This window comes from Lates calcarifer, linkage group LG21 (assembly GCF_001640805.2).
Source record: "Lates calcarifer isolate ASB-BC8 linkage group LG21, TLL_Latcal_v3, whole genome shotgun sequence".
NCBI classification, from domain to species: domain Eukaryota; kingdom Metazoa; phylum Chordata; class Actinopteri; family Centropomidae; genus Lates; species Lates calcarifer.
Window position 1 is genome coordinate 1,148,252 of NC_066853.1, and position 16,715 is coordinate 1,164,966.

General features: G+C 41.6%; 1 protein-coding gene across 4 annotated transcripts in view; it reads left to right on the forward strand.

Annotated features, from left to right (window-relative positions):
- The window catches only part of plekhg2 (pleckstrin homology domain containing, family G (with RhoGef domain) member 2), a 70,175-nt gene that overhangs the window by 26,540 nt on the left and 26,920 nt on the right, over window positions 1–16,715 (forward strand). For all 4 annotated transcript variants that reach the window (XM_018687137.2, XM_018687139.2, XM_018687138.2 and 1 more), the window contains one exon: window positions 5,082–5,182. In XM_018687137.2, the coding sequence (XP_018542653.2) occupies window positions 5,082–5,182 (101 nt within the window). The remainder of the gene's footprint in view (window positions 1–5,081; window positions 5,183–16,715) is intronic.

Sequence of the window (16,715 nt, forward strand, 5' to 3'; positions counted from 1 at the left end):
AAAACTGATTTTCTAGACGACGTAATGCTGCGATCAGACTGCGTGATTTTCTACTACTGTTCTAGTGGTCAATAGTGGTACTGCAACTGAAAAGAAACATAATTTGAGTGAAGCTAGGATTAAAATGACTTTACAAAACAAACACCCCAGCAGGAATGGAGAACAGATGCAGTAATAATAGAGGACGACAGCGCCACTTTGTCTTAGTGGTCAACAGTGGTATTGCAGCTAAATAAATCATTTATGCCCCCAAAAAAACCCTTTCCCCCAAAAAAATGTAGAAAAACAGTTTTTAAGTGCAGCTGTGTAGAGACTGATTTTAACCCTGTGTTTTAATCAGTTTGACGTAATTAATTTGCTAATTTGATGAGCTAGCGTAATTTGAATTACTGGCTAGTCACACGAACTGTTGAACAATTCAAGACTTGGACGTCATTAAAAACCAGCATTCATCTCCGATACCCAGCCAGGAAACTGATGGAAATATCAAGAATTAGTAACAGAGTTTGGTGAGTTTGTGACAGCGACAGCACTTCCAGGACCAAAACCAAAGGATTGTGGGTAATAATATACACTGTTCGAGTTTCTAAGATAGATGGTCGTCTGGAAACTGGTTTGGAAACAGATTTTCTAGACTACGTAATGCTGCGATCAGACTGATTTGAGTGAAGCAAGTAATGAGCTGAACTGTAGACCAGTTAAAAAGATTTAGTCATTGGGCGGGGGTGAGGGGGTGAGGAGGGGGTGAGGAGGGGGTGTCAGGATCGAAGGTTTCCCAGCAGAACATGGTTTCACATTTTTTATTTTTTACAGCGTAGAGTCGAAGCAGCAATCCCAGAATTCCTCTGTTCTGATGGAAAGGAGGTCTGTTAGATGATAGGTGTGTGTATGTGTGTGTGTGTGTGTGTGTGTGTGTGTGTCGTCGCTGTAATGTAAGCCTTCATTCCTGCTGCTCTCTGTATTTGAGGTTTTTTGCTGAAGTCTGGTTTTGATTGAGGCTACATGATGTCACGCTCGCTGGGAATCTGAACCAGTGCGACCATAATAGGCCTGTGTGTGTGTTTGTGTGTGTTTGTGAGAATAATGACAATGCAGACGCACAAAAAGACGAAAAGGAGGACGCAGCGAGAGTGAAAACAGCTCCTCTGTCATTTTTCTGCAAACTTTTTAAGAAGATTTTCTCATAAAAGTGAAACTCTGCTGCCAACGAGCTGAGATCACTGCACCTGGTTCATTTCTTTTTTCTTTTTTTATCAATTAAATCTTGTTTTTTGCAGCTGTTTGCTTCATTTCAAGACATTTCTGGGAAACTGCTGCAGCTAAATTAGAAATAAGTGGAATAATTTCATCTGATTCGGTGATATTTTTTTTGTAGTTTTAAACTCGGTTTGTGGAGCGAACGTTCGGTGCAGCAGGGATCCTGCTGTTGACCTGCAGCCAAGTGGGACAGGAAACCGAGGGGGAGGAGAGGGAGAAAGATGGGGGAGAGACAGATGAAGAGCGGGAGGGAAGAGGGGGGAAGACGTAGAGACTGAAGGGAGATGTGGGGAACAAGAAAGGGGCGAAAGTAGAAAAATTAAACAATAGAAAGAAAGAAAGAAGAAGAGAGGGATTTGGAAGAGGAAGGAGCAAGATGGAGGGATGAAACTTTATCTTCCTTCACTTTCTTGCAGCTGTTGTAGAAAAACATCTTCCTCATTCCTCGTGTCGTCTTCTCCTCATCTCCTCTATCATTTTTCACTCATCTCTCTCTCTCTCTTTCTCCCCTCTCTTTCTATCGCCCTCTCTCTCTTCATGCCCTCGAGTGTTTGTGTTAGTGTGAGTGTGTTTCCTGTTGCCTTTAAAAGGTGATGAATGTGGCCAAGGCCTCTCATTATATGCCTCATTATACACTCACACAGAAACACACAAAGTGCTGGTTTTTGTACCCAATTTAGGGGAAAAAAAGAAAGCGAGAGAAAAAGATAGAGACGATTTTTGTTTGTGGCTTCGCTGTGTGTGTTTTGTGATACCAGATTTATCCACAGAGACATTCTCTGTAGAAATTACTTTTATGGTAAATGTAGTTTTGGTTTTCGCTGCTCATTTTCAACCAATCAGAAAGCTGCTTCTTTAGTGGGCAGAGCAAAAACAAACCCCCGGCAGGAAAGGAGGATGATAGCGCCACTTTGTCTTAGTGGTCAACAGTGGTACTGCAACAAAAAAAATCATTTATGGCCCAAAAAACCTTTTCCCCAGAGAAAAGAGTAGAAAAACTGTTTTTATGTGCAGCTGTGTTTAGAACGATTTTAGTCCTGTGTTGGAATCAATTTGATGTAATTAATTTGCTAATTTGACGAGCTAGCTTAATCTGAATTACTGGCTAGTAACATAATTTTTTTATGCTTGATGAGACTGCATGATTTGTCCTGGTGGTCAACAGTGCAAACGTAGGTCTCTGTCATGTTTTGAAATGACCAGTTGGAAGCTTAGTGGTGGAGACGTTGACGTCATGTGACCGTGGTGTAGTTGGTTTATAGCCTAACATTAGCTTCTTACTTCAAACATCAGAACAGTGGTGTTCATCTGTGAAGATGATCTGATCAACTAAACCTGAAGGATCAGAAACTTAAGCTGCTCACTGTTTATTTTCTGGAATAATCCAAAACACAATGAAAAAATCCCACTGGCTTTTTGTGGAGGAACCAGGCTGATGCTAACTTCAGGACTGGACTACAGAAACACATCATCACTGTGGGACTTGATTAATGTGAGCTGACGCTTTCATCTCTTCTCAACTTTTTATTCCAAATTGTTCTGTAATTGTATCCTGGTTCTGGACCTCTAAATCTGCTCACAGCTCAGTTCTGGTGTTTTGTTCATGGCCCACTGATTTCTTGTTTTGAAAAACATTGGAGTCGAACCAAATGAATAAAGGCGCTTGACCACTGACCTCATGTGAGACTCTAAACAGAATAGGACTAGATTCCTTTTTATTTTGGCTGAAAAACGCTCAGGTCTTTTTATAGCGTATTAGATTATAGTTAAAAGTAAATTACATTTTCTTTTTGGTGACCATACAGAGACACGTCATGGATCCCAGTTTGGGAACTTGAACTGAAGCTGGTGAGTTGACCTCAGCCTCTGGTGCTTCCTCACACATTTATTTCTGTTTTGCCAAAAATCCTCTCGTCCTCCTTGGCCGAATATTCAGCGTTTCTCTGGCAGTTTTTTTTCCCTGTGGATTCTTGACTCTCTCTCTGATATTTTCTCATCTCTCTCTCTGTCTGGGTGTCCCTCGCCCCCTGACTACTCTCTAATGTAATCTAATCACTAGCTACCACAGGAAATGACCTCATATGGGCTCTGACAGGATCGTACGATGGATTTCCATTACAGCATAACTGGACGGGCTAATAGATTTACAGACTGACTCCACATACAGTACAGTAAACAGTGTTTGTGTACAGTGGTTTAGTGGCTGAGCGCCATATTTTACCAATGATCCCCCCAGTTTCCTGACTGGATGTCAGAGATAAATGCTGGTTTTTGAGTCTTTTTTACTCATCTAAAGTTCAGCATTACTCCTGAACTGCTAAAACAGCTGCATAATGTTGCTTTAATTGACATTAATTGTTAGTTTAGGATGAGTTTGCGAGCTGCAGCAGCGGGAGGCGTTGGCATGAGCGTTATGAGGTTATGCATGACGATGGTTGGATGTTACAGCTGTGAAAAGAGTGAGTCACTGTGAAGCATGAATGAAACAGCTGATGCCAATTAGCTAATCCAAGAGCAGCATTGGCGCCCAGCCTGAACTGACCCTGTGCTTCATTTATTTAATGGTTGGACCCACGCTGAGCGGCGACGGCTGCATGTATTTAAAGGAACTTGATGAAAAGATGAAGTTATCAGTTTTACTTTCTCTGCTCCTTCTAGTTTTAACTTCCTGTTTTTTTGGTCGTCGTTTGGCTTCCTGTCTGATGCCAGCCTCTGTTCAGCGTCTCTGACGGCACAGGTGGTTTCCTGTTCACACCATTAGCTTCGATCTGAGAGGTTTGATAAGGCACACAGTACGTGTACGGCCTGGTAGGTGAGGAGATGCCGGATGCTTGCATCTAAAGTTTGTCATAGACGTTGTCACCTGTAAAACCTACTACATTGGTTTCCTTCTTTCCAGGCAGCCATAGGTTATTTCTTATTTCTTCCATTCAATGAAAATGACCCCTACAAAGCCAACAAGATGTGATATCGTGGCTCCTTTATGTTGGTAATAAGTTAATAATCAGCCGAGTGATCAGAGACTACAACAGTTTGAGAGGGTGGTGCTGTAGTTTGGTGTCTAATGTGATTCTGTACAAGAAAAAGTTGATGCTACAATGGTTTTTCCATTTCCCAGACACAGTGCACCAGTGTTTTATTTGGCTGCTGGACAAGGTTGTAGAACAAAAGTGAATTCTAACCTACAAGTCAACCAGGAGGCTGCGCCAAAACAGGAAAACATTCTTGAAATTTTCCATCAAACGGGGCTTCAGTAGAGAAGAATAGGAGGCAAAGTGCACTTGTGGCTGAATCTTAAAGGAGAACTCTGGTTATTTTTTAACCTGGTCTTTATTTTCCCATGTTTTTATGTGTAAATGATTGATATGTCATTGCAGTATAGATCAAGAATGGCGCATTGCAAACAGCTGATCCAGTGTAATCCAATGGGCAATCGTCCATGTCAGTGGACGTCCACTGACAGCTCAGAATGTTATTCAAAGAGTCAGCTTTATGGATGGGATTCCTACAGAGACAGACCTTTTTATTAGAGAGATCCCTTTTGTTTAACCAGAAACATCCATGATAAGTCAACACCAGACTCCATTGACAAAAACAAGAATTTTACTGGGAGCCGCTGGAATACCACTGCCTCCATCTGTTAGTGTGTCTGTGTTACTGTGTGGTACTTTTATTTAGGTAAAGTATCTGAATATGCACCTACATATATGCTATGGAAAAAGCTTGTATACCAAGTTTTACATATATATTGTATATATGTAGTATATAAATGTTGTATATTTCAGCTCTGATGCCTCACGGTTCGTCTCTCTCTGTATCTGCAGGACTATCTTGGCTGCATCATCGACTGTGGAGCTCTACCATTGAAACCCGAGCAGGTCAGCTCTCTGTTCTGCAACATAGAGGACATCTACGAATTCAACAGGTAACTCACTGTTCCTCTTTTTGGTATTGAGGTATTGATGCTGCTTCTGTTCATCTGTTTTATTCTGCTCAAATATATATATATATATATATAAGTAGGCTCACATAAGCTCTGTTTTTTAAATTGGTTGGTTGTGTGGATTTTGTTGTGCTTCAGTTAGTTTATAATGAGGAAGCTGTACATCATGAAACTCTATCTCTCTTCCTCAGTGCAGCCACAAACCACGCAACAGTGGCTTTTGTCTGCGTCATGCATAGTCTGTATGAAATAAAATGGTATAATTTGTAATTTTATTCCAAACAAGCCACAGTAGCTGTATGTTTTCTTGTGTACTCCCATTTGTCGACGATACCCTACTATTCCCACCAGATGATCCTACGGTCTCTGTACAGATTTCGGCTCGTCTCTTAGATATTTCCACAATAATGAAGGAACGCCGGCTTCAATTAAACCTGAATATGAACATCACAATCTCTTACCCCAGCCGATACTGTGAGAAACCCAGGTGTCATGTTTGACGACCAGCTATTCTTTCCATGGGAACATAACATGGCAATGCAACAATTTCCTGTGGGGGATTAATAAAGTATTCTGATTCTGAATTAACGGGAATATGTGGGAATTAACTGGAAATAACTGGAAATTTGGGGTAGTTTATACAAACTGTCATAAACAAACATGAAAATGAAATGTATCCACACATCAGATGGTGCACGTGTCATTCTTCTGTAGAATAAGACGAGAAAAAGCTTGTAAAAACATGGCCCTGCACAGATATGTAAACAGTTAGTGGAACAACTGGAATAGTCTTTAGAAACAGATGAACTCTCCTCAGTCAGCTGCTAAATCAAACTATAATCTACAGTCTTTAACAGAAAACTGAAGAAGAAACAGCATCATAGCCGAGCTAGCACCACGATTAAGTGAAATGGTGTTAGCTAGCTCACATTTAGCATACCTGATTTAGCAGCGAGCTAGCCGCTGCTTAAGTTCCCTGTTATAGGCTAACCTGCATTTTTATGAATGTCCAGTTTATTCACATTAATTCCCATGGAAAGTTTCCAAATTTGAAAATTCCCAGAATTTTGCAGCCGTAGTTTAAATCAACATAAATATTCTTTTGATCATTTAATCGCCCTGAGATGAAATGATTTGATCAAATTTGTGATATTTAAGAAAGGAGTGTAATTTACTGGGTTTAAACCACGATCCTTGAAGTTTGTATTCAGTGTCTCCAAACTGTAAGACTGTGCACAGCATGAGATCCTCACATTTAAACGACTTTGTTGACTGGGATGTCTTTCTTCCGTTCGTCCCATCCATTCCTCTGTCTTTAAACGCAGCAGTGAAATCACTTAACATCACCACAGACACATCCTCAGTCTGCTCTCACCACAGTCTGCTCTCCGGCCTCCGACCTGAAACACAACCTCTCTGCACTCACTCTGAAAACTGCTGTGGATGATCTGGACTGTAAAAAACGATAATAACCCATAATGCACTGCAGCTCAGAGCCAGGCTGCTGCATGTGAACATACCAAACTAGCGTGACACAGAAGCAGTCACTCTGGGTGGAATATCACTCAGCATTCCTGCTCTGTAAAAACCTAAAGAATCTGGTTCGGTCATATGAGCTCAACAGCTGCTGCTCGCTTTCATCCCCCCCGAAAAACAACCCTCAAACATGGTGGAATTGTCCCGGTGAGAATCAAACCCACAGCATCTGAATGTTTCCACTACCAGCTTATCTCTCCGTCTGTCTGTGTGAGGACTCTGAGCCAAAATATGTCGCCCACAAGATACTTTCCAGACTCAAATCCACCAAAAAAATGCTCTGTATGATTTTCTTGTTTCAACAGTGGAACAGTTTTTCAACAGTTGGATGAAACAGCTACAGTGTCCAATCAGTTCTGAGCTTGGTGTTTCATCAGTGTCTTGTTCACACACTGACAACACTAACAACAAAGGGTTTGTGGGTAATAAGATAATACAGGAGCTCTAAGAACAGAGATTGTTGAAGCTAGAGAGGGACGCTCCTGCTCTGACAGTATTTGGGAGCTGGTTCCACTTAGGTGTGGGATGATATGAAAATTTAATGTCATGATTATCTTGGCCAAAATAATTGTGATTAATGATATTATTGTGATAACCATGAAAATATGCTTTAAACTCTTAAAATGGATCCAAAAACTCTGAAATCACTTTACAAGACACAAATATTTTTACTGCATCACAGATAGGAAACATCTGTTTTTAGTGAAAAGCAGTCAGACAATCTTTAGGTAATTAAAACTGAAATTGCAGTGCAGCTATTTGCTATTTAGCCACATAGCTAACGCTACATGGCTAACGTTAGCTTAATTCACTGGCAACCAAAACAGCAGCATAACGTAACAAACATTCGTCGATGTTAGTGTAACTATACCAGCACTACATTCAGTTACTGACTTAGAGTTCTGCGAATAGAGCTGGATGGTTGTCATGGAGACGGGAGCTCAAAGACGCTGAGCTCCCCCTTGTGGTGATTCAAAATAAATCAACACAGGACTGTATGTTGGCAGATCAACTCATTAGGATATTCGTGATTATCCTGATAATGGAAATTCTCTACGATCAAATCTTTTTATCACGATTTTCTCCCAAAAACCAGAACAGTCTGAACTGGACTCCTCGTGTTGCAGGGATGGTGATGCTCGGATTTTAATTCAGGCGGCCATGTTTAACCAGTGGAGGTCATGTGACCTTTTACGCTGATTAGATGTGTCGCTGCATTCTGTTTCTGGTGCAGCAACATCAGCATCTATAAAACACCTCACTCACGTTTTTTTATTAAACATGAGCATAAACTCAAAAAACCAGAGGAGCAGGAAACATAACGAACACACACCTAATCAGTCAATCAAATATCCATCAATACGGTCAATCACAGAAGGGGAACCCCACCCACCGGGGACTTGAAGCTGCAGAAATCAAACGCTCACGGACCGGACATTTGATTCTTTGAGAGCCTGGGAAGGAAGCTGTTAAAATATGTCACACACCCCCCCCCGCCCTGCTGAGAGTCCTGTTTTCACACTTCACTCTCTTTGTGTTTGATCCAACACACACACACTGCACAATCTACACACACACACTGAGGAACAATGTCACACACACACTCAAACACTAACAGTCGCCAACACAAAAGCACGAATGTGTGACTACAAACACACACAGTTTTCATTCCATCCAGGCTTCCTGCCCCTGGTTCTCATGGGAAATATTGTATGAGGGTGGGAGGGGGGAGGAGCGGGGGAGGGAAAGGGGGGAGGGAGGCGTACGTCTCCGTGTTTCTCTCTGCAGTTAATTAGATTCCATTTAATGAGGTTAATTAGTTAATAACAAGGTAATGACAACCCTCAGAAATCCCCTGCATCCTCCCTCACCCCCCCCCCTTTTTCTCCCCCACCCTCCCCCACTCTCTCTCTCTTTCTCAGGGTCGTGCAGAGTTTGAGAGTTTGACAAAAACGACTGACCTGGTTTCTCTCTCTCTCTCTTTCTTTGTCCTAGAAAGGAGAGAAAATAAGAAACCCCCCGACTCACCCCCTCCCTCACCCCTCCACCCCCCCCGGTCCCTCACACACACACACACACACACACACCGCACACACACACACACACACACAGTACCAGATGGGTAGACATAACATAAGCCCAGAGTGGCTACATCATCCAGCATAGTTCAAACATGACACCACTCAGTATGAATATGGTTATAGTTGTTATTTACTGAGCATGCTCAGTAGTCACCTGACCCAGTGGTCAGCTGTGGTGTCTGACAACATTATGGATGGGATTCCTACAGAGACAGACCTTTTATTAACGAGTAAGGTCCTTTTAGTTTAACCAGAAACAGACGTTTTTGCACTTTCTTAAAAGCCACCAAACTCCATTGACAAAATCTGTGATTTTACCGAGCAGAACACTGGAACACCACTGCTTCAATCTGTTGGTTTATTTGTGTTACTGTGTGGTACTTTTACTTCAGTAAAGTATCTGATTACTTCTCCCACCACTGAAAGTCTCACAGTAACACAGACACACTAACAGATGGAGGCAGTGGTATTCCAGCAGCTCCTGTGTTCTGCACGGTAGAATTACTCATTTTCTCTATGGAGTTTGGCAGTGATATAAAGCGATGTTTGTGGTGGAAGAAAAACTAACTCTGGTAGTTTTGAACCTGGACCTTATGTTTTGGTCTAAATGAATGATAACAGAAACAGAAACATCACTATGTATCACCACCAGACTCCTTTGACAAAAACAGCTATTTAACTGAGGTTTGTTTCTTTGTGTTATTGTGTGGTACTTTTACTTATGTGATGTATCTGATTACTTCTCCCACCTGTCAAAGTCACACAGTAACACAAAACATTTAACAAAGTGAAGCAACGGTATTCCAGCAGCTGCTCAGTAAAATTCCTGTTTTTGTCAATGGAGTCTGGTATTAATATCTGCACAGGTTTACTGCTGCTGATTTGATTTGTACTAAACAGTTTGGTTATTAAAACATCTGTATAATGATACTGAATAAGTGGAGCAGGGATACACACACACACACACACACACACACACACACACACACACACAGATTGTGTTCATTCACACAGAGTGAAGTCAGACAGATAAACAGACAGACAGTCTCCCGGGACTCTAACCACATCATCATCAGTGCTGTTTTCCCATGGTGCACTGGGCCAGAAACCAGCAGTCAGATGTATGATTGAGTAGCTGTGATCAGCGATGTCAGACACTGATATATTGATTAGTGCGTGGTGGGAGAGCGAGTGGGATTCTATTATTTCTGTGTGTTTGCTCAGATTTCTTCTTCACTGTGATTTAGGATTTGACCTTTGACCCCCCTCCATGCTAACCAGGGGTCACGAGCCACATGATGTCACACAAACACGTCTGTGTTTTCTACACTTGTGAGGACCGTCGGTGACATAACACATTCCTCAGCCTCTGGTCTGAATCTTAACGTAAACCATGTCTCTAACCTTAAACCTGAAACCACGTCTGAACCTTCAAACGGCGCTTTGAAGACAAAACGTTCACAAATACACACACACACATTCCTCTGTTATCTCTGTGTGTGTGTGTGTGCTCCTCTCATATATAATAATATCTCATGTCTTAACTCGATTATCGGCCTCAGATTCCCAGTTTTCTTACACTGGGACATCGTCTTCTTATTTTATTTCTTGGAGCCCACGCAGACATTTTATGGTGTAATACCTTTGATAACGCCACAGGTTGTGTGTGTTAACAGTGCCCAAATAAGTCTGTATGATCTGTTGCAGGATAAGGGACTAATAACTCGTTTTTGTGTATTAAACCAGACCAGGATCTGTCTCTGAACCTGAACCAGGATCTGTCAGACCCTGAACAGAACCAGAGAACTGGTTCGTAAATCTGGACTCAACATATTTGTGACTTGTCGAACACGTATTTAATCATTACTTTTAGAGAAAATATCATCTGATCACACTTATATTTCCTGCAAAACATATCGCCGTTGCAGTTTGGTTGTTATTTCTCTGCAGTCTGCCCTCCTTTTCCTCTCGTCTCTGTATGTTTCTGAAGTAGATCCATAAAGCTCCAGATACAAGTGAGTTTTTTGCTCATTTTCAAATTGTGTTTAAGTGTCAATTTGCATTAAATCGTGTCTTTGTTTGCCTTTAAAATCCACTTAGAACAGAGACATCCTCTCTTGAGAAATACACATGAATATGTCTGTCATTTCTCATTTCTTCAGTTAAAAAAGTTAATCATCAGCTTTGATTCTCAGTCCTGCCTCTGACTTTATTCTGCTGGATCCGACTCAGCGTCTCTTGGCTGAAATGTAAAATACATGTCAGAGCTGTTGGTTAAATATCAGTCGTTTTGTCTCCAGGCTGCAGCTCTTTCATATGAAACACTCTGATATTTTTACGATTACAGACGTAAATCAAACACACGTCTGACGAGCTTGTTAAACTTTTGCACTCAGGTATGTTTTTATAGCGGTAAAACCCACCGTGAGTTACTGCACATTACAGGCAGCAGATACGAGACAACAGACAGTAAATACGCTGTGATTTAGTGATGTGGGTTTGCAGGGTGGTCCGACGCTGAGATCACACTCTCTGGGATGAAACTTTAATTTGAAAGGGTGTTTTGTGCTTTTAATTTGGAGCCGGGTGTAATTTCTGTAAACAAACAGACGTCAGTCGTCAGGATGGTCAGGTGACATCTGGCCTCCTTGGTTTTTGCTACGTCCCGCCGCTCGAACACAGATCGGCCAATCACAGCGTAGCAGAGACTCTCGTCAGTTGTTTTGTATTTTGTCGTTTTCAGGTTGGGTTTGTTGCTTCAGAGTTTGTCATAGTTAAACAGTGTGTTTGGTTACAGACGCAGGATTTTGATAAATCAGATCAGATTGGTGCAAAAACCTGTGGAGGTAACATTAGCAGAGCATAGCACATCAGTCATTAACTAGCACTTCTATGCTACGCTAGCTACTGAAGGTATAGAGAACAGGAATCCCAATGCATTCTGGGTACTGGCTGCCATGTTGTTGTTCACACAGAGCCGAAAACATAGACAGATGACGACAGGTAACGAGGATGAAGACGCTGACGAACACTGAACAAAGAAAATAACTAAACAGGAGTGATCCATATCACCACAACAGACACTTGATTTTAGAAGCTAATGATGCTAACGTTCCTCGACATTTTCTCACACCTCGTTCTCACAACAGTTTAACAATGATAAATCTTATGAAGCCTCAGAACACCTGAGGCTGCATTCCTGCTGTTTCTGCAGGTTCTGGTTCTGGTTCTGGCTCTGGCTCTGGTTCAGTAGCTTGTAGCTTCTTTGTTCTCCTCAGTTGGATGCTAGTACTGCTAATACCATGACACATTATGCCAATTAACGTTAAGATAGGTTGGTAAAAGCCTGTAAAATGGGTGAAATACCAGGCAGAATGCACAACTTTAACCTTAAACTCATCAGTGAAGAGGGCGTTAAAGGCGTCGTGGTAATATTTCCAGAGATGAGTGAAGCAAATCCAACTTTAAAAGCTTTAAATGAGCTCAAACAGTTATGCCTGATTTATTCCTGACTCCCTTCACCTTTGCTGATAGTGGAAACTAAAATGCCATTACTCGCCAATAAATGACTGATCACAGACCCTTACAGCTTCAGAATCTGCGGCTGTTTAAGAGAAATTAAAGAGATAGAGATAACCCAGGCTCTCTCCACCCTGCAGTGAATATCAGCCAGTATTTATGTTGGATCAGAGTCCTCGTGGCTCCAGACGCCGCTGATAAACAGCTGTCAGAGTTTCTATCGTTTCCCACTTTAAGCGGCAGCAGCTTCCTCGCTGCTGTTTCCACCTCTAGATCAAACACACCTGAGGCGACGGGGTTTGGCAGGAGGCTGAGCTTGACTCTGCTGTTGACACTAATTGCAGGTTGGTCCTGATGAAAGAAGGAAAACTGACTCCAGAGTTTGAAGGTTTGTGCTGAGGTGGATAGACGTCAGAGACCCCTGATTTAAAGTCCTGTCGTGAGGACATTTTGTCCCCTTGTTTCAGTTTTCTTTAAATCAGTTATTCTGCATGATCTCGGGTTGTTCCGACTTTGTGCATGTGGGCAGTTGTAGCGCTGTAAAATACAGAATTTAGCTGCACAACAGCTGCTAGCAAAGCCTGTTGATGCAGGCGAGGCTGAAATGCGTCACCTGATCGGAGCGTGATCAGTCAGGGAAGGATAGGTTGAATCAGGAAGTGAACGTGGGCGTCTCCATCGTTGTTACTAAAACTGGACCAGCAGCGTTTTCCAAAAGTTTTAGAGGCTTGAAAACTACTAGATTAGTGTGCACGTAAGGTGTTACCATAGCAACAGTTAGCGTTAGCATTTTCCCCAGAGAGCTCAGTCTCTGAAAACAGAAGTTTTATTAAATCTAATGACAGATTTCACCCAGTTTTATTCTTCCAACCCTCAGGAATAAGCTTTTATTCTGTTTCTTCTTCTCTGTCACTTTTCTCTTATATAACTCTCCTCCTCTCCTCCTCCTCCTCCTCCTCCTCTCCTCCTCCTCCTCCTCCTCCTCCTCCTCCTCCCCCCGTCTCTCATCAGTGTAGTTGAAGCAGCATATCTCAGATGCCACGCAGTCAGCTGCTGTTTATCACTCTGTTAACGAGACTCGCTCTGTGTCAGGATGAAAAACAGACCTCGGGGCCCCCATGTGTTTGGTTTTCGGCCCCCGCAGAGGAGGAGGAGGGGCCCTCGGTGTGGGGGGGTTCAGGGCGTTCACAGGGTTCAGGTGTCATGGAGGTCGTGCAGGGTCAGGGATAGGTTTGTTTATTTAGTAGTTAAAACCCCCTGAGAAAAGACCTGACATAAAATATGTTGTGCAGCTGAGGCAAAAACAAATGAAATCAGATTATTAAAGGACAAAAATTGTAAAACAAGAAAATAAATAAAAATCTAAAAGTAAATTCAAGATGAGACTGAACTATCACAACTTAGTGAAGAAAAAAATGAAGAAAAAATTAAATCAGGAGGGGAACACCAGCTTTACTGACGTTTCTGAGCGACATGATTAGATATTGACCCAAAATGGCCGCCAGCTTATGACATCAGAAGTTAAGAACACAGTCAAAGTCTAATTAGATAAATTAACTGACAAAAAATGCAGCTGGAATGTGCTTTGTTACTGTTCCACAGTCGCTTTTTTTAAATTTCATACCACACATTTCAGAGGTTTATCAAGCAGCTTTCATCAGAACTTTTCAAAATAAAAGCACTCAACTAGCTCAAAATAAAGCAGTGCTGCAAAAAATGAACTTTTTAATGCTTTTATTTTGTAGCAGAAAGAGGAGGTGACTGTAAGTAGCTGTTGCTGCCAGTGATGGAGATCTGTTGCAGCTTGCAGCCTGATTCTGAATGTTTGTGTCTTATTATAGCTGTCTATAGGACCAATATGTTGTTGCTGGGGGGGCATTTTTGGGTCCCATGAGCCGCCTGTTGCCAAACACTGGTTTAGAATTACAGTTGCTGTCAGCTGATAGAAGAGCAGACTGATGCTTTGGATGGAAAATGTGCCACGTTGTTGTCTCTAGAGTCTGTGCAGATCATGATCCTGTGTGGCTGATCAATAACAGTGATCAACTCCTGCCTGTTCACACTGCAGTCATGTTGCATTAATGGAGCACATCTGGAATAAATCCTGGTTTATTCTCAGGAAAGAGGAGGACTTTTACATGAATATAAAAACCTGAATAAACAAATGATCCCTCCATTGGTTGTAAACGGAGTCAGCTGTTTGATTGACAGGAGCAGGAGGCCAATCAAATGCTACCACAGGACTTCATATGGAAAATAGAGCAGTAGAGGAATGAGGCTAAAACCAGGAAGTCAGTTAGCATGTTAGCATGTTAGCTCTTCCTGTTAGTCAGTGTGTTTCTGGTTAAATGTCTGAAATAAGGTCTGTGGTTTTAACACAAGCTCAAGACATTTTCAGGTTTGATTCTCCGACATAAAATGGGTCAGTAAATCCCCCACTCCTGATGTTTGAAGCTTTTACGTGTCTTAAAAAAGGCGGTTGCTAACGAGTGTCTAAATGAGACTACAGAGGTTGTCGGGGACGTTAACATGAAAACCCATCTACTCACCAGTCCAACCTTTACAGCCTCGTTGTGTTTCTACTCACGCTCTTTCAAACTCTCACTAACTTTCTAAGAAGAAAGGCTTTTGTAGAAGAGCTCAGAGCTAAATTATCCCATGTTGTTTTCATATCAAAGAAACAGAAGAAGAGGCTCTGAACTCTTCTACTGTTTTTTTCTGAAAAAAGTTAGAGCAAATTCTCTGTCGGAAAAAGTCAAGTTTAGTAAAAAAAATAAATTCTTCTGTTGGTTTCATGTGAACATCAGCTACTTTTATGAGCGTTGTGGTTAATTTAAAACAAATTAGAAATTGTTAAAATCTTCTGTTTTGTATTTTCTATTTTATTATTTGGTTTTATGTTTTTTAAAGGTCCATCTGGGGACAGGCATTATAAACTGACTCAGGCTGTAAAAGGCTGCGATTTGTGCCATTAACTAAACTTAAATTATCATCATGTAGCTGCTCGTACAAAGCTCTCCCTGGTGGTGTGTTCGAGAACACTTTTTCTTTTGAGGTATGTTTTGGAGCTTACAGTGGAGAGATGACAGGAAACGGGGGAGGAGGGGGGAGTGACATTCAACAAAGGTCCCCAGTTGAAGATTTAATACATATTTTTTTGTTTTCCAAGATATTTCTGGAGCTGTCTCACCACCATTCCCACTTCAGTTTAATTTTTCTCAGCTGTCAGCAGCTTCTTTGTGCCGTTTTTGTGTATTTCATGGTGTGACAATAGTTTGTCAACACTCAGCAAACTCTGAATAAAATTTTTTTTAAGCTTTCCCAGGCTTTTTTGAGTAACCTACTTAGATTTAGTGTGAAGACTGGATATGATTTGGCGACAACGTGGCCTCTTTTCAGCAGTCTACTGACAAATCCTGGCTGTTGCTTTGTGCTTGAACGCACCATTCAGGAGAACTTTTACAGTGAAACTTTTGACAAGTCTGATTTTCTCAGTGATTGACTAAAACCATTTCCAGTGCATGCTAACGCTACTGGGCAAAAAGAAAAGCTATGACTGAGCCTGTAGGTCAGTACTGATTTGTCGTCTTTGTTTTTGGTGTAATGTTAGCTAGCAGCTTCTGTGCTAGCTCTGTTAGCTGTGCTAGCTTCGCTGCAGCTAATGTAGCACACATTATATTTTTTTAAGAACGTATTTTATTAGCTTTTGATTTGATTGATTTTGTTTTGTGTCTTAAAGACTCTCAGTTGTGTTTCTGATGAACGTCGTAGCTTTGGTTTGTTAATTAGTTCGGTCTGACTCAGACCCTTTAAAGGCTTTGTTTAAGAGGATCGTTGTTGGACTATAATTTCTTCTCAGCAATAAAGATTTCATGGAGGAAAAACAGCACTTTCTTTAGCAGCCTATTTTCTGCAATAGGCATTTTCAGTATAAAAAAATAACGATTAATCATTCCTAGTTGCGATGCTCCTGTGGGTCTTATCTGAGGGTAAGAACAAGTGACCTGTATGGTCGTCAAGGTTGGAGGACTTGCTGGGAAACCCTCCAGGAAGCATCCTAATCGGACGCCACCTCAACTGGAAACTTATTTCAGCTGCTTGTATTCACGAGCTCATTCTTTCGGATTCTAACTAAAGGTCGTGACGATAGGTAAGGGTTGGACCGTAGATCCGGTCAGTCGAAACCTTTACCTTCTAGTTCAGCTCCATCTTCAACACAAAGGTCCAGTACAGCGTCCACATTACTGCTGACACCGCACCAGTCCGGTCCATCCTACCCTTAATGTCCATAAAACATGAAAACCCACATTGGCGCGGTCCTTGAACAGTTCTCTTTTCTCTCTTTCCTCTTGTATTTTCTTATTTCCTTCTTATTTTCC